We start from the raw sequence: 18987 nt of genomic DNA, 5'->3' as shown, positions 1-18987 counted from the left end.
CCCCAACCCTTTGTTCAAGGACTCAGAGGTTAGAAATTGTTGCCTCTTTTACAAAATTTAGATTTATGCTCTCTGACCACTCTCATCCCTGCCTTATGCAAATCCAGTTTATGTCGTATTTTTTCCAAACATGGCACAGAGGTCCTTTGATGCTCAAGAATTAACATTGGGGACCCCCCCCCCCCCCCTCACCAGGGGTTTCCTTTTACGAATCCAGTTTTTGAGGGATATCTGCCAAATTTGGCACAGCGGTTTGATAGTCAGGAATTGTCATAGGGTTTTTCGCCTACCTATGAGGGGAGGGTGCGAATACACTACACAAGGGGGGGGGGGGGTCCTTATGCAAATCCAATTTATGTCAGAATGATTACGAAAAATGCAATTGAATTTTGAGTCATGAAATTGCTCCTTCTATGCATTGATGGGAAATGTTTATGCTATTTTTTTTTTCTTTTTTAAAAACCTGATTGTTAAACATGCTTTACTAGACGAAATTTTTATTTTCGAGGTAGACTCTGCAATGCTGGATAATGCAGCTAGTGACATATACATTAGCAAAGGTATATTTCATAGTTGTGTGTGCTTAGTGGGTGTATGGTGTGGTAGTTTCCAAAATTTATAGCTGCATTCTTGAGATTTATTACTAGTATTTTACTTTAATGTTACTCAACTAAGAAGTAAAAAGTCTTAATGTAAAGGCTATTAAATGATTAAAAATAAACTAAGACATCAATATGAAATATAGTTCTAAGTATATTCAAATTATGGAAACTGCTCAAATTAAAAGATTTAAACAAAATAATGAATAGAATCTTAAAACTTCTTCATTGCAAAGCACTTTTGTCATACATTGAGCTATATTATTTGCACCCCCCTCCCTCCAGGGAAGTTTTGAATTAGAGAAACAATTGCATTTATTTTATTTGGTAGTATTTTTTGTTGATTTTCAATATAATGTGCACTGAACTTTAAATTTGCCCCCCCCCCCCCCTCCCCCGCGAAAACTTTGAATTCTTCAGCAAATATATCGATACATCGAAAAACATTTTTTATATTTTTACACCACGTTTGCAGAGTTTTTTTTTTTTTGGTGGATTTTTGTTTGAAATATGATGGTTTTGTTATTTTTGAAGAAATACAAACAATTTTTTTAACACAAATTAGTAAAGTTTCTCATTTAAAAAAAATTATTTTAACCAAAAAATCTTTTTTTTTTTTTTGCTTTGGGCTATTTCTGAAAAGTCACAAAATTAGTTTTAAATGGTTGACAAGTTTTCAGCTTTGTTTTGCTAGAACATTTGAAACTGTTCCACATAATATAAATTTTATTATGTTCATTATTTTGCTTACTCATGCTGTTAATGTAAGAGTTAACTGCAAACTTATATCAGAAACATTGAGCAGGAAATATATAGATGTACCAAAAAAAACATTATGTGAAAAAACATAAGGCATTATACAATTTATAAAAAAAGACAAAATTCATTCACTTCAAAATAAGTTATTAGGACTATACATTGGCCAAGATTTGATTTTACATACAATGTGTGTTTTTGACATTTTTCATCTTGAATTTATCTTCAAAATAAGCATTTTTATTTTCCTAGATTAAAAATCAGAAAATACAAATAGGTTATAAAAATCAAGCTAACTTTCATAAGCATATAACCATGAAAAAATGTGCTATAAAAAGGTCCAGCAAATTGGGCAACCTGACATTTTTTTGGTAGACAACATTTTTTCATGACAAAACTAAAATGTTTAGATTAAAGAAATTTGAACTAAATTTTGCAGTATAATAATTGCTGCAAGAAAAACAAGCAATTGTTAAAGTATAGAAGTAATGTAAGTTATACTTAGGTAAATAATAGACAGATTAAGGAAAAGAAATTGAAACCTTTTGACATATTCATATGGAGCTATTCTCTAATCAAGAACTTAAGTTTTAATGAATAAGTACAGAATTTTAACTATTAAAAAATAGAAATATTTACTTATGTATGCAAAGTAACTCAATTTCAAATGATTTTATTAGTTATGAAAAAAATCAATCAATGCCAAAATATGTATATGAATGGGATTCAAAATAAAAGAATTTTTAGAGTCTGAAGGGGAAAAAAAAAACATTTGAAAATCTGCAGCGGCAGCGAATAATACCAATAGCAAAATAATTAGTTGGTTTTGATTTAACATTCAATTTTAACCATTAAACTTAAAATGTGAAGAAGTAATTATTTTTTAGCTTTTGCCAAAAATAATCTAAAAATAAAGATTTCTTCTTGCAATCAAGAACAATGAGGAGCTAGGGCAATAATCATTATTTCTTTGCCTGCAGGGTTGTTTATTTTACGTAGCATGAAGCACGTGAAAGGATAATGCAAGCTATGTTAAATAACCCTACAGGCACACAAGCAGTCTTAATCCTGGAATAATTGAATCCTGGTTTATGAGTTAAGGTTCAATATTTTGATGTTGAGAAAAAAAGATGCACAAATACGCAGCAACGTATAATCCACACCTCATTTCTTTTTTTAACACATAGTCGCCTAATAATGCACAGAGAATTACCGGTTTTTTTTTTTTAAATCAATTTTAACTGAATTTTTGTCATCTTTTCGAAATTCCCTTACACTTCCTAGATTTTTCCTTGATACATAAAATTCCCCGATTTCCGGGTTCTTTTGCCATTTTGATTTAGAACAAGTTAAGTTGTAGCTTGAAAAAGTGAGGGGCCGCCTAGATCAGGGGTCACTCCCCTCCCCCCCCCTGGGTTTTGAAAAAAAAAAGAAGTAATATTTAAACTTTTTATTTTATTTATTTTTTTTTGTGTGTGTGTGTGTGTCAAATTAATAAAATTAAATTCATTTTAAACACAGGACAAGCTACAAAATACTTAAACTACTATGAGTAAATCTCGAAAGATATTAATCTCACGTTTATGTCCATGATTTCCAGCAGGGTGGTGCATTTTCACCCCCTGACTTTACAACAAAAATTTGTATGATTATAATAAAGAACCACTATTCAATGCCTTGAAACAATTATTCTTGATTAAAGCCAGACAACTACAGTAGTGGGGCAATTAATTGAGCAATGTTATTTTTTTCGCTTTATCACACAGAAGCGAACAAATAAGCACTTCAGAATTTAGCTCAGAGTTCAAATGACAGTTATAGTCAAACTAGTAGCTGTAGGTAGTGCATGCATCAGGTAAGTAGCAGGCATATAAATTTTTTCGCCAAGTGGCAAGAAGTTGGCAGTGTTCGTCAAATTTGCAACCAGAAAATATTTTTAGGGGGGGGGGGGGCACAATTTTTTTTTCACAACACTCTATCAGCGTTCTCTCTCTCTCTCTCTTTACACCAATATATATTTAATATTATTATTAATATTATTTAGTAAAATTCCTTAAAATTTTAGAAGTTTTGCTATTTATTCAAAAATTGTTGCAAAAACATTAATTGTTCTTATGCCAGAATTGAAATTACGTTAAGAATAAACTTTAAAGTACTTGAAACAACAGTATGGCGGTAAGATGTTCTAATTAATAAATGGAAATCAATACTTATTACTTCGTTTACTATATTAATGAATAAGTCGAAATGCACACAAATTTTTATACCAAATAACTTGTACACTTATTTCCATGCTCTAAATGTAGCAATTGACATTTTCCAACATTAACAGCCATACCCCATTTATCAGCCCACTCCGTAATATGATCTAGATCCTCTTGCAGCTGATTTGCTTATTCTTCATTTTCTACACTCCCCAAAACTTTGACATCATCAGCAGAACAATTCATGTTCCCAGAAATATTTTTATGAATAGCTCATAAAAAATTATCACCAAAAGCTCTAAACTATCCATATTTTTAAGATCATTCAAGGAAAGAATAAAAAAGGAACATGTTAAAATGGCATGAAATCACTTAAAAATACAACAAAATAATCAATAAAATCACTTGCACTTGATGAGTCCTAAATATCCACATTGCATATCTACACTTATAAAATTGTCTTATTGTCTACAATACAAAGTTTGACAACATTTTCATCCGTCATCAATCGGGAGTGTTTCCCAGAAAAACGAAAGTGGGTGGTGAATTTGTTTTCCGAAGTTTTTCTCCTCAGATTTACTGCTTATCCATCAACTGTCACACGGAAGAAGATACGATCTTTTAATCACTGCATTTCAAATGAGTTCCTAACTACAGAAAAAATAAATCCCGAAAAGAAGAGAGGGGGAAGTTTTAAATGACCTCTTGTCATCCCTGCTTACTTTGGAACCACTTTGTTTTCTCAAAGCAAGTTCATCTTCGTTTGAATTTAAAAAAAAAAAAGAGTATTTTTGAAAATTGTTCAAATTAGCATTCGGGGGGGGGGGGGGGGGCACGGGACCTGTGCCCCCCCCCTGGTTGCGCCTCTGGTGCTAGTTGCTCCCTTGCTGTGGGAGTAATTAGAGTCATGGATATCAGCCCTGAAAAAAGTGATAAAGTGACTGCACTTAGAGAACACACTTCTAAAACGTTGGAAGAAATAGGCAAAATATATGGAGTGAGTAAATCAAGTGTCAGGAGGATATGGCAGTGGTTTAAGACAGCAGGAAATGCTGGAACAAACCATATTGGAAAATGCGGCCAAAAAAGATCAACTTAGGCTTGTGACCGCAAAAGTTTACATCGAATGAGTGTTGTGAATCCTTGATTAACTAGTTTTGATCTGTCCATGTCAATGGTGGCAGCTGGTGTTGACATTGCACCTTCAACAGTGAGATACAGGCATTTAGAACGTAGGTGGAAAGTACATCGACCCTACAAGCAGCTTCTCACGCCTAGCATGAGGAAAAAAAGGTTAGAATGAGCACGGAAATATAAAACATGGACTGAGAAGGACTGGAAAAAGGCTTTATTTTCTGATGAAACACATTTGGTAGTTCAGGGGTTTAGATCCCAGTTCGTGAGAAGGAGCAAAGGAGAACCTCTTCGTCCGCACCACATTAATCAAGCACCCAAGTATCCACCCAAAAAGACGTTTTGGGGTTGTTTCTGCATTTCAGAAACATAATTTCTTGTTCCCGTAAAAGGAATGATGAACAGTGCCAGCTACGAATTGATATTGACCCAAAATCTGCTTCCAACCATGTCTAAACTTTGGCCGAACGGAGATGGAGTTTTTCTGCAAGATGGCACGCATTGTCACACATCGAAGCAAATCGTCAATTTCGGCTCTAAAAACAAACTCACTGTACTGGATTGGCCCGGGAACTCACCGGACTTACATCCGATTCAAAATTTATGGGCTATCGTTAAAAAACGTCTTCATAAGTTTGACAGCAATATGATGGAAAAGCTAATATTGTCATTTATTGACAATATTAGCTTTTCCATCGGGTATTATTTTCATCATGTTAGGGTAAAGACCCCAGTAATTGGCACTTTAAGAGTTTGTCCTTAAACTTACCTCTGTTTTCAGTACTAAGAAATAAAATACTCTCTTGCAAATATTTTTGTATCAAAGAGTGCGCATCTGTGCATCTATTTGGTTCATTAAAATCAAAAATATTTGAGTCGATACTTTTATAAAAATACGTATATAAAAAGTTACCAAAATCACCAGTAATTGGCACCTGATACCCCAGTGTATGACACCTTGTGATCCAGTAATTGGCACATGTTAATAGAACTGGAAAATAACTTTATTTTTTACTTTTAAATTACATACAAATATTATCATAAGAAACATGAGTAATGTTAATGTAAAGTAGGTAATCTTTACTAATAATAAAGCAGAAAGTCTCTCTGTCGGGATCTCTGTCTGTCAGGATCTCTCTCTGTCCAGATCTCTGTCTGTCAGGATCTCTGTGACGCGCATAACGCCAAGACCGTTCGGCCGATCGTCATGAAATTTGGCACAAAGTTAGTTTGTAGCATGGGGTGTGCACCTCGAAGCGATTTTTCAAAAATTCGATGAGATTCTTTTTCTATTCCAATTTTAAGCCCATTTTTCATATAAATGTGATAATATGGGGAAGAACGTGTTTATCTTTCTTCTTCTTTATCTTTACTAATTACTAGTGGTACCCGCACGGCTTTGCCCGTAATAGAAAAATTAAAATGTCTTTTGGTTTGCCTGTATATTTACAAATAATGTATGGTGAATTTTCTCTCCAATTGGCTTGTACCCATGTTATGGTTCCATGTTATGATAATTTCGTATCTCGCCAATTGGCTTGTGCCTGTGTTACAGTTCCACGTTATGATAACTTCGTAATTTACTCGTTCACCTTATGATAGTTTTGTTCTTAAAATTGGAATAGAAAAAGAACCACATCGAATTTTCAAAAAATCGCTTCGAGGTGCACACCCCCATGCAACAAACTGCCAAATTTCATGAAAATCGGCCGAACGGTCTAGGCGCTATGCGCGTCACAGAGATCCTGACAGACAGAGAGACATTCAGCTTTATTATTAGTAAAGATAAAGATAAACCTGGAAGTTTCTCTGTCTAGATCTCTCTCTGTCTGGATTTCTGTCTGTCTGTCAGTATCTCTGTGACGCGCATAGCGCCTAGACCGTTCAGCGGATTTTCATGAAATTTGGCACAGAATTAGTGTATAGCATGGGAGTGTGCACCTCGAAGCGATTTTTTCGAAAATTTGATTTTTTTCTTTTTCTAGTCCAATTTTAAGCCCATTTTTCATATAAATTTGATAATATGGGGAAGAATTTGTTTTCTTTATCTTTACTAATAATAAAGCCGAAAGTCTCTCTGTCTGGATCTTTGTCTCTCTGTCTGGATCTCTGTGACGCGCATAGCGCCTAGACCGCTCCTCCGATTTTCATGAAATTTGGCACAAAATTAGTTTAGTAACTGTGGGTGTGCACCTCAAAGCGATTTTTTAAAAACTCCATGTGGTTCTTTATCTATTCCAATTTTAAGAACAAAATTATCAGAAATTATCATAACATGGAACCGCAACATGGACACAAGCCAATTGGCGAGATACGAAATTATCATAACGTGGAACCGTAACATGGGCACAAGCCAATTGGCGAGAAAATTCACCATACATTATTTGTAAATATACAGGTGAATTAATTACTGACTAACTTTCATTTGGATTTTTTTCTGGTGAAAGTCACTTGAATTGACAAAAAACCGCAACTTCAAAAATTGATGATTTTGATGCTTTTTTTTGACAATTACTGTACAAAAGCTACTGATTTCAATTTCCGCTTTATCACATTCGTAATCTACGCAAAAAACTGAAGATAATGACACTTCACTCAGCTATATCGCGGAAATGATGCTATTTCCCCAGTACTTGGCACACATGCCAATTACTGGGGACTAGCAAAATTGAAGCACCAGTAAATGGCATCCATCATTATTTTAAAATTCCAAATAGGGACGAAAATATACTTCTACACAATTAAAGTAACACCTTTCAACTAAACAAAACTTTTGACAAAGAAAATTTAAAATATATTTTAAGTCAGATTTTAATGGATTGATGCGAATGCTGCCCTTAAGCCAGAGAAGAAGCTTTTGCAACAAAAATGGGTGATTTGACACAAGCCACAATTGTTTATCTTTCCTATGCACTGCTACCATTTAGTAACATGAATTTAAGTTATAATCTTTAAAATTAATGTACATTCAGTTGATATATAGCCTTCTATTTAAAAAAAATTGGACATGAGTCTTTTTTTTAGGACATTTTTGTTGGAAGTGCCAATCACTGGTGCCGTGCCAATTACTAGGAATGTTACCCTATAAAGACATTGAAATTAAAACTATAAGGTCCAGTCTAGTACATTCCATTCCAAAACGTGTCTGTGATGTTATTAAGTCTTGAGAGGTCATATTAATTAGTAGTTTCAAATGTAGTCATGAAAAACTTGAATAAAACTGATTTTTTTGAAAAAAAAAAATGCATTTCCCAATTAATTACCACAATACTGTAGTTATAAATTTATTTCTTAAGCAAGCATCATAGTTCTTCCATGCATTTATTTATATTTTTATTTTGGAACACTTTTAGTAGAAAATTAGTGTTTAATTTTTAAGCATGAAGCTCTGTATTCAATCCTTTTATTTACTTAAAAATTAAATTTGGAACACGCCTCTTTCCATTTTGAAAATTTCTATCTTGAGGAATTTGTATAACTTTCACCCCAGTCACTATCGTCACCAAGGTAGCAAGTAAACAAGTCGCCAAACCAAGTAATGTACCTTTCTACAGAAAAGTAACAAAACATTTAATGTATAAATTTTTTGTAATGATTGCCAACCAACCTTTGTAATTCCATTTTTTGCTGTAGCTCGAAAGATTTTTTCTGAGCTTCATGAAGAATTCCTTTAGAAATCCCTGCCATGGCTGCCACGTTTATCCCGTAGCTTTTCTTGCAAATTCCTTCAATCACATTGTAAAGAAATGTAACAGTTTCAATGCTACAGTCAGGGTCTAAAATATGGAAACACATTGTCAACTTTTAATAAAGCATCCATAAAAAAATGTCCACAATTTCATCATATGTAAAAGTAAAACAAAAAGAACTAACTTCACTATCCACATAAATAGTACCGGAGTGAATTCTGATTTGAAACAATTCATTAAAAAACTAGCACTTAACACGACATTAATTTAAAAAAAATGCCATTTTAAAATGAACCATGCTGCATTTTAAGTATGATGTCTTATTGTTAGAAGTAGAAACTTGATTGTCCAAGCTGATTGGGACCGCTAGTGCCCCGGGTGTTGGAAATCTCGGTTAATAGAAACTTTGTACGGTATTATCCGGCATGCCGCAAAATTTGTGGGTCACCAGATTTTTAATAACACTTGCCTGGTCCTTTCCAGCATGCCGGAAAAATCGAGGTTAGGAAAGAAAAGGATACTATAAAAAATATATGCAGCTTAAAAATGAATATAAGTTCTATGCATATCTCATTAGTATTAACAAACAGTTTAATTTTGTAAAAATATTTAATAACAATGTCATTTGTTATTTTAACAATAAAAATATCGTTTAATAACGAATAATTTTATAAAAATTAAATTAAAAGTAAGTAAGCGAACATTTAAGCAGTAAGTTACCGCCCCTAAACCAGCGCTAAAGAATTTACCATAGCTATTCAATGAATAAAAATTAAACTTACATGTCTAAAAGGAGCCTAAAAAAATTTAGTTTTAAAAAATATGAACAAATTGCAGTGATGGTGATTGCTTCTGAATTGATTACTTTATTGGCATATAATTAAATGCATTAAAAATGACCTACCATAAATAACAAGCACATATTATATGCAATACACATTTTTTTGTTTTTTTAAAAAAGCTTACTTTCAGGAGTTATTTATTTTTTTCCTTGCAGTGGTTTGCTTTCTGATTCGATCTGAATGGAAAATTTTACTTTTGTTTTGTTGCAAAATAAACCTCATTATCCAGCATGCAGAAAAATTTGAATTTCCCGGCATGCTGGTCAATATGGTATAAAAACTTGTCCAAATTGCAAATTTTTCAAAATGTATGAATTTAAAATGCAACAGAATATTTAAAAAAAAAGAAAATGAGCATATAAAAGTAATGTTTTACAGTTAAAAAACTAAAGTAGAAAAATAACTTGTAGTATATTTTAAAAAGTCTATTGAATATTTTTACAATGTCAAGTTAAATATTGAAAGATGCATTTAAAAAAAAAAAAAATATTTTCATTTTCAAATTCAAAATTCATTATTTTATTAAATTTGCATTATTTTTTTAAAAAGTCTGTTACCTTTCTTTGTAAAATTATGGTCTTGGTTAACAGAAACCTTGGTTAATCAAGTCTCTACTATACTGAAAAAGGTAACTCTAAATGTACAGTCTGAGGATTATATAATGCTGTAAGATATGTGAAACAACGCATTAGCTGTCCGTTTAACACCATATAACTTTACACAGTTTGCTAAACATTGCATTATAATTTAAAAGAATAAGGTTTCTGAAATAAAATGTTTTATGGTTCAAACTAACACTTTCATGCATAACTTATTTTAAATATACAGTCAAAGTAGGGGTAATTGTTTTGATAACATACTCATAACTTATAAATTTTAAGATGAACGAAAATTCATTCAGTAAAACACTTAACAGGAATAAGAGTTTCCGAAAAAATCTATAAATCAGGCATGAGATTCTTTCTCAGATACTTGGTTATCTGCCTTTATTGACAGTTTCGTATTTTTTCTAGAAATTCTTATTTTCTGACTTTTTTGCCTATTTTCTTACTTCATATTTCTTCCAGCCTGTATGTGTGAAATTATTTATCTCTGGGTTGCCACTGGCGATTAAAAAAGCGACTATATTAGCCAAAATGTAAGAAAAAAAACCTCTATTTTGCTACCAATTTTTAGAAACTGACTCTTTCAGATGAATTTCGACTAAAATGTAAAAAAGAAAAATTTCTTGGGCGAAAAAAATTACAAAATAAAATTATAAAGTATTCAAAATTCGCTAATAGGTTTACCTCCTACTTTTAGAAAAAGATCAGGAATGTTTTGCTGGGTTTATTTATTTATTTTTCAAAAAAGTGTTTGAAAAAGCTGGGAAGAAAGCTGGTTTGAAAGCTGGGATTAGTAGAAATACAAACATTCTCACCTAACTATTAGTATATTCAGAAAAAAATCACTCATTTCTTATAAATGAATGTTTCTGGAAAATATTGAAAAAGGAAGATGAAAATCGACAGTCGCGGAATAGGTTGTAATCCACAGTTGAAGATGAACAGTTTTACCTTCGAGCAAATTGGAATGTCCACAGGTAAGCAAATGTGCAGACTTTATTTTATGAAAAATATTTAATATTTTCGTCTTGATACACAATGGGACTTCTACTACCTAATTAAATGATGATTAATTTCTGAAAAAAACGTTTTAAGCAAAGGAAAGTCAGAAATTTTTGTTCGTTTTAGTCAATACTTTCAATTTATTGTACATATTTTGCGTAAAATTTCGAATATCATACCAAGCTTAACAGACAAAATTACGTTAACGTTTTAGCCGTGATTTCATATTGAACATGATCATATCAAGAGAGTTCAACTGCAGTTCAAACTCTGGGGGTGTGCACTTCAAAGTTTTTTTATTTCTCAATGCATATTTTAATCATATTATTTTTTCCTTGAATGTGAGTGGGATTTTCATATTGTAAAATTATAATGAGTGCTTGAATAAAATTACATTTTGAATCGGAAGGAAAGTGGGGTTTTCATTTTGTTCGAACTGTAATGCATATTTTAATTAAATTCTTCCAACTAGATGATTTAATTCTTCATCAACAAAATAGGAATGTAAAGCAAGCTTCAAAGGTTAATGAGCCATAGTGAGCAGTGACAGAGCTCTCTAGTGTTTTAAAATGTATACTTACACTCATTTTGCATAATGTATGCCATGTGTAGCAGCAAAATATTCTCAGGATACTTCTTTTTTAATTCCATCACATCAGGATAATGAGTGACAAACAATGATAAACATTTAACCTGAAAAATAAAAGTCATGTATTTAGAAAAAAAATTATCATATATATATATATATATATATGTAAGAACCGCCGCTCGGTTCTTATTACGAATCTTGGTTTTCGCAAGTTGCAGTGTTGTGCCGTGATAATCCACCACGTAGGAAGAGGACAAAGCTACATTCACAAATCACATCTTTATTTTTACATAGAATATAACAGCAGGAACTTCTCTTAACTAACCAACTTGTTTAGTTGTGCCACGATTTTTATATAGGGAATATCATTAAAAGATTACAGATAATTATCCCTCGATCATGTGATCTCACGTGATGTATATAGGAGGAGCAGATTGCAATAACGAAATATTATTGGGCTTTGCACCGCAGACAGAGGCTGGCTTAAGTCTGGAGGGAAAAAAAGTGTCTGGTAGGTACTTTAAGGGGAATCTCATCTGAGCTTAGAACATAGCCATATATGGTATGAGAAGCATTTAAGTGTGTAATAAATAATGTCTGTGACTCATACGCGCTGACATATAAGTGAACAGAACTTAATATGGAAAAGGCCTAGCAAAGGATTTTTCATATTACATATATATATATATATATATATATATATATATATATATATATATATATATATATATATATATATATATATAAAATTAAGCAAACAGAATTTCAAATATTAATTTGATAATTATATATAATTTGTTTAATATTTGAAATTCTGTTTGCTTAATTTTATATTTACTTGGCTTTTTAGTTTTGCTGCGTTGCGCATCTATGGGCTTTTGGTGTGGTCTTTTCAATATTTTTCACTTTTATTATTATTATTATCTTGTATGTAATTAAGAGCTCTGGATTCATACTTTATCTTTTCCTATTTAATAGCTGTTTGCAATTTTCCTTTTTTATCATCATTAATTTTTTATAATTTGTTTAATCTCTGAAATTCTGTTTGCTTAATTTTATATTTACTTGGCTTTTTAGTTTTGCTACGTTGCGCATCTATGGGCTTTTGGTGTGGTCTTTTCAATATTTTTCACTTTTATTATATATATATATATATATACAGTATAACCCTGATTTAATGATTGTCGAGGGAAAGGAAAAAGTAATCGTTAAATTGAGGAAATGGTTAAATCGGGTATCGATAAATTGAAGTTATACTTTTTATGAGACAGTGAGAAGCAAAGGGATATAAATGGTAGAATTAAAAATTTGGAAATAACCAGTACACATGGTAGGAGAACCTCTCCTCTGTCTTAGAGCAAGAGATGGTACTAGTAGTCACTGCTATACAGCATGATTTGAAAAAAATTTCAATGAAAGTCTACTTAGGATGTTATCTTTAAACGCATTTTACTCAAAACTTAAAGATGTCCACTTAAATCCCTTTGCTTCTCACTGCCTCGTATATATATATTTGTGCAACACCACAAGTGTTTCTATAGATTTAAAAATACTGCAAAATTATTTTATGATGCTTCAATGGCAGTTTGAATGGGATTCAAGAAAAGACAGCTAAAACTGAATAGGTCCCCAAGCATTAAAATGTGAACCCGCCCAAAACTTTCTTAGAAATTCTCTCTTTACCTTCACAAAACATTCTACTTAATACTTCAATAAAATAAAGGTAATAACATAGTTTACATAGTTACTCCTGGTAGTCCATATGTGTCAAGGATGAAATATGAAATGCTCACAATATGTTTCGTTACTTTAAAATACCTGGACAACCGAGCCTCGCTCGGCTTTAAAAGAATTATTTTTTCTCAAATTGTGTTTTTTTAAGGTTCAATACTTTTCCAAATATACTTGAAAAGCTTCACTTTAACGAAATATTATGTACTCGACCTTCTTATAACACTAAAGTACCAAACAAAGAAGATTCTGAATGTAATTAAATCAACATTTTGCTTTAAACTATCTGTTACGTTTGTTTCCACTATACAATTTTCTTGTCAGTAGTTAAAATATTTTGACCTTAGTTTTGCTATGGTGAAATCGGTTTTTAACCGAATACTTCCTTTCATACTATGATGCGTTTCATGATTTTATCCCAATCGAGATTTTCTTTTTGAATAAGTACTTTTAGTTTTTACGCCAGAAAATGCTACATACAGCATGATATCCATCAAAACTGATGATCCACAAACTATTCCAACAAATGATAACAACTGTCTTAACAAAACATAAACAATCTCAAGACATACACTTCTTCGAAATAAAATTTAGATGCGTGATTTAAAAAATATGTTAAACTATTTGAAGTGTAAAAAGAAAATAAATAAATAAAATAAAATAAAATAGGATGGTCAAGCAATAGTTTCACTTAAAAAAGAAAAAAAGCCTTACATTGACTTACATAATGCTTTTGAATTTGTTTTCAGACAAGTGTGTTTGAAATTAGCCAAAGTGGCCAATATCAGCCAAGCCTGGCAACCCTAAGCAAGTATAAAATTTTAAAGCGAGAAGAGACAAATTTTCATTGTTACAGTTGCAAATCATCTGCCTGATGGGTCAACTCAGTTTACTTCAAGGCTTAACTCAATTCGACTTTATATTAAAAAACTGTTTTTTGTAAAAAATCGCGTTTTTACAGAAAAAACACTGATGTAGATGAACTTAGAATGCAAAAATACAATTAAATCCAAAATTTCATCCAAATCGTTAGAGCCGTTTCCGAGATAAGAAATATACATATACCCACAAGAATTGCTCGTTTCAAGATATAAGATAAGCAATTTTAATAGATACATATACAAAGAACAAAACAGTGGTGGGGGGGGGGGTCAATTGATCCCTCTTCCCCTGAGTTTTAAAAACAAAATGTAATCATACATTTTAAAAGGGTGTCCACCAAGGGCGCCCATATAGGGGGCAAGGGGGGGGGCTCAAGCCCCCCCCCCTTGAAATGAGAAAATCCTTGCTTTTAGTGCTTTTTTTCTTTGAAAAAATGTATAAAAATTTCTTTTTCAGCCATCAATGAATAAGTTATTAAAAATGTCAAATTTTAATATGTCTAATCTGTACTAAAATGGTTTCTACGGGGAAAATATTTTGCTAAACCATGGGGGAAATTTTTGAGCCCCTCTTAAAATTTTGCATATGGGTGCTCTTGGTGTCCACTCCCCTAAATATTGTGCAGACACCCCTCCCCAAAAGCAAGAGCCCCCTCCCCCTTAAAAGTAAAGTATATCCCTCTAAAAAATTCAATGGCACATTCTGCTCCGTGACCCCCCCCCCCCCAGGTGGGGCAACCATGTATTTTGATACTTTGTTCCTGCACAGTTCATTGAGTATATGCCCTTTGCCTCCCCCCCCCCTTGGAGAACTTTGAAATGATGGGCCTAATCAAGAGCTCTAAGAACTATTTTCTCCATTACAAGTAATAACTGCTTCCAGCAAACTATTCTGAAAGCCTAAAATCCTTTTTCATGTAGAATAATTTTTCCTAATTTCAAGATTAAAATGGGATTTGAAATGCTTAAAGCTATGACTCCTAGTCCTGTTACTTGTGCAGAACTTTAGTCCATTAAAATTTTCCACTTTACTTGCTTTTAAATAGCTGAAGCATATCATCACCTCAAAGAAACAGTAAGACAAAATAACAGAAAAATATCCTACTGTTGGTTTGAAGCCAGGATATTCCTTCCAACACTTTCTTTGATGGAGACTATACAAAGTAAGCTTTTTTAAATTTGGAATCATAATCTAAATCAGAAAATTCATAAACTTACCTATCAGTCCTCCTTTGAGTTCTTTTCAAAATAAATCCTCATATATATAATAGCTAATGATCCCGTAACGCTGACATCATCAACAATGAAACTCACACCACAGCATGATGATTTGATACTATTTTTTGGTAATACTTGACATGCAGGGAAATGCTTTATTTTGACAGGGCTGAACTGGATCTGCTAACTTGACTGTCTTACTGGTAATACTGTGATTTTAGGATAATGAAGAAACGTAAAAATGGTCAACAATGAACGCTACCTGCTGTAGTTTAGGGTTAACCCACTGGAGTTAGAGTTAAAATTTCAACTATCAAAATATCACCAAACAGGCAAAGGCTCTGTTCAAATGTAGAAGCAATTTTAACCCGACATACCTTGACGGGGGATTTTCTAGTTTCTTCAGATAAGGAGACCCAAAACTGAACAGCATAAATCACATAATCGCACAAAAAATATCACTTGGAGGTACCATTTTTGCCATCAAATTCTTGTGCCTCCTCCAAGGTAATATGTTCTAATCAGAGCACTGAGCAAAAATCAAGGTTTTCAATCTTAATTTTATTTTAATAAGAGGATCTCTTAACATAGATTTCATAAGTAGGAAATATTATGTTCATCTTTGTTTATCCATTAAGCTTAGCTAAGATCTGAAGACTCTGGAAGTAAGTTTGGTAATTTGCAGTGGCGGCTCATCCATCGGAGCTGTAGCACCTCCAGTCTTTTTTTTTCTCCTTTTATTTTTTAAAATATGTTTTTGACTATTTGATTCATTTAGGCATTTATATTATGATTATTCTGAGTGAATAAAAATCACACAAATCCATTGTTGGCCATCAAAGGGAAGTTTTGCTGCACATACACACAAACATGCAAGCAAATAATTATCTCTGAAGACAATCTTAGGCCTGAACTAAAGTGCGAAAGAAGTTTCATACTTTCCCTAAAACAATGTACGGAGAGCATCTCCTTCGAGTTTGCTAAAAACATTTCTACACATGTCAGGGGTGCAAGTGGACTCAAGTAAAATTTTCTGAAGACAGTGGGAAATTTTCGGAAGATCGACCAACACCCCCCTCCCCTGTAAAAGCTCTTCAAATATGCATACAAAAATCATTGAAGAAAATAAACATTTTTGTTTAGTTTTTTAAAAATATATATATAATTTTTCAGTTTTGGAATGTTGCTAGACCAAAGTTTTTGGAAAGGGCCACCCAAAATTTTCGGAAATATCGGATCTCAAGCATCGCTGGGATGGTCAGCGTAACTTATGGTGAGTTGGGGGGGTAGGATTTTCCAACTGTTTGTGGGCTGCAACTATTGCAGCTCTGAACACAACCAATTGCTCCCATATGCTTGTTGATTGCTTTCATTTTGCTCCTCTAACATAATTTGCTGTTTCAAACTTTTATTTCCCACTTTAAGAGTGCCGGGGTCCCCCGCACCTACCACTATATGTGGTTTAATCAGTTGGATGGAGGCCTGAAGACAACCCTGATTTTTTGATCCAGACCAGAAGCTGAGCAATCCCTGGTCCAGCAACCCCAGAGGTATTAACTCACTTGGAGGACTTTGGGTCCACAATATATTTATCGTGCCCCAGTCATCATTAACGAACACAAAGGATTTAACCTGGAATCCTTCTGTGCCAAGTCCGACACCCTACCGTGCCACAGCAGTCCAATTGTTCACACTACATCACTTACCAAAAAGAATAATCAGAGTATGAGTAATCAGTGGTGCCTTGAGGATTTAGGCAGAAAGCCCATATCAAAATACAAATGACTGTCTTCCCATACAAATATTGCTCACTATTCCTTGACAATGTAATATAAATGGGTGGTCAAAAAAAAAATTAAGTTTATAAAGTATGTATTTAACCAAAAAGCAAACAATACCTTTTCAAGAATATATTCTAAAGTTGCATACGCAATAGCTGTTCCATCATGGGTGCTTGTGCCACGACCAAGTTCATCCAACACAACAAATGAATTGTGTGAAACTTTGGACAAAATGTATGATGTTTCACTCATTTCACACATAAAAGTGCTTTTCTTGTGTACTAAGTCATCATTTGCACCCATCCTAAAATTAAATGCATAGGTACAGATGATATATAAAATATCTCACAAAAATTATATAATATGAAAAAAAAAGAATATCTACACAAGACATAACATTAACACACTAAAAGAAGTGCTTTCCAAAATGAAATCTTACTTTTCCTAAAAATTTTGTTAATGACTCATCCAGTGGCGGATCTAGCCGATCATTTTGGGAGGGGCTATCCAAAATTTTTGAACAAACTCTCGAGAAACATTATTAAAATGAATGATTCTAAAGAGAGAGTGAGGGTGTTTGGAATCCCCCCTTCCTTAATATTTTACCTTAGACATTCTAAAAATCTAATTTTAAGCTACTTTTGCACGTATTAGAGAAAGCGATGGAGGATTTGTGAGCTTTCCCTCCGAAAAATTTCGAAATTAAAGCCATAAATACGCAAATTTAGGCTCTCTTTGGTCTCGTGAGCAATACAACAGCATTTAGAGAACGTCCAAGTGTCTAAAGTTGGAATCTAGATATGATGCAAACGAAGGAGTAAAATTTTGGAAATAATAGTTCTTTTTCGAGGAGAGCGATATAATTTCTCTCCCAATTAAGGCTTAAATTTCTTTTAATGTAAAAAACATGTGTTAAATTTTATTATTTTCTCATAATATTTTCGATCTTTTTTTTCTTTAAAAAAAATCCTACAATCACAAGGCTTTGGGAGGGGCCATGGCCCCCATGGCCCCCCTCTAGATCCGCCCCTGGACTCATCACATTCTGAAAACTGTTCCAACAAGTTTCATATTACAATGTTCAGGGTTACCACAGAAGTTCAAGAATGAAATTCCCTGACATTTCCAGGTTTTCCAGGTGGTTTTGAGAAAAATTCCAGGTTATCGATCTCCACCTTCATTTTGCAACATTAATATATACATCTCAAATTTTTTATAAAATTTACCTCATTTTCAAACTTTGCAAACAATGGTTACCAAATTAAATTTACTCAAGCTGAAATAATCAAAAATATGTACTAAGGGTGGTTCAAATTTTTTTTTCTCTCAGGTCGAGTCCAAGACACCCCTTATCTTTTTAAAACTTACCAATAGTATTGTGCTGTAAAAGTTTTAGCTTCTTACTCAAATTTTAAGAGGTTGCTCAATGACCCCTTAATTTAACATTAGCCCTAGAATAGAAAAAGTCACAAATTTAGAAACATTTAATTTCCCCAGCTGTTTTTTTTTATGTAAGTAATTATTTTATTGCAATGAATATGCATATAACTCGTGTAGATTTTAGTGTGTAACATTGTTTTTTTAGTTCAATGTATTTTTTTAACCCCCTCCCTATACTTATGAAGTTTGGGGAGGGGGTCGAGCACCGGCTTTCAGTTGGGATAGGAAGTTAAAATTCTTCCAGTATTTTACTATCCACAAGTCTAAAAACATTGAGTGGTGTCATGTTTTCTAGGAGAAACTTTTTTTAAGTGTATTTTTGAACTACCCTAATGTACTAACACAAGTGAAACAAATAACTGTAATAAAGAATTAATGTAAATGTAGCATATCTAATTTTCAATGGCGAGGAGCCACTGCCTTACATCAAGTGAAAGAACTGCGAAATTAACAATTGTGACATCTGTATCACAAAAATAAAGTTAATTGCTAAAATAATCTGAACTAAAAAAAATG

At 32.8% G+C, this 18987-nt stretch overlaps 1 protein-coding gene across 1 annotated transcript in view; it reads right to left on the bottom strand.

The window, feature by feature from the left end:
• Window positions 1-1473: 1473 nt before the first annotated feature.
• The window catches only part of LOC129224762 (DNA mismatch repair protein Msh3-like), a 91119-nt gene continuing 73605 nt past the window's right edge, over window positions 1474-18987 (bottom strand). The window contains exons 17-20 of the mRNA XM_054859310.1: window positions 17149-17335; window positions 11413-11524; window positions 8301-8469; window positions 1474-1603 (exon numbers count right to left, since the gene is read on the bottom strand). Of these exons, the coding sequence (XP_054715285.1) occupies window positions 1564-1603; window positions 8301-8469; window positions 11413-11524; window positions 17149-17335 (508 nt within the window). The 3' untranslated portion in view covers window positions 1474-1563. The remainder of the gene's footprint in view (window positions 1604-8300; window positions 8470-11412; window positions 11525-17148; window positions 17336-18987) is intronic.

This window comes from Uloborus diversus, chromosome 6 (assembly GCF_026930045.1).
Source record: "Uloborus diversus isolate 005 chromosome 6, Udiv.v.3.1, whole genome shotgun sequence".
Taxonomy (NCBI): Eukaryota; Metazoa; Arthropoda; class Arachnida; order Araneae; family Uloboridae; genus Uloborus; species Uloborus diversus.
Note: the sequence above shows the minus strand (reverse complement) of the source record. Positions and strands in the feature narration are given on the sequence as shown.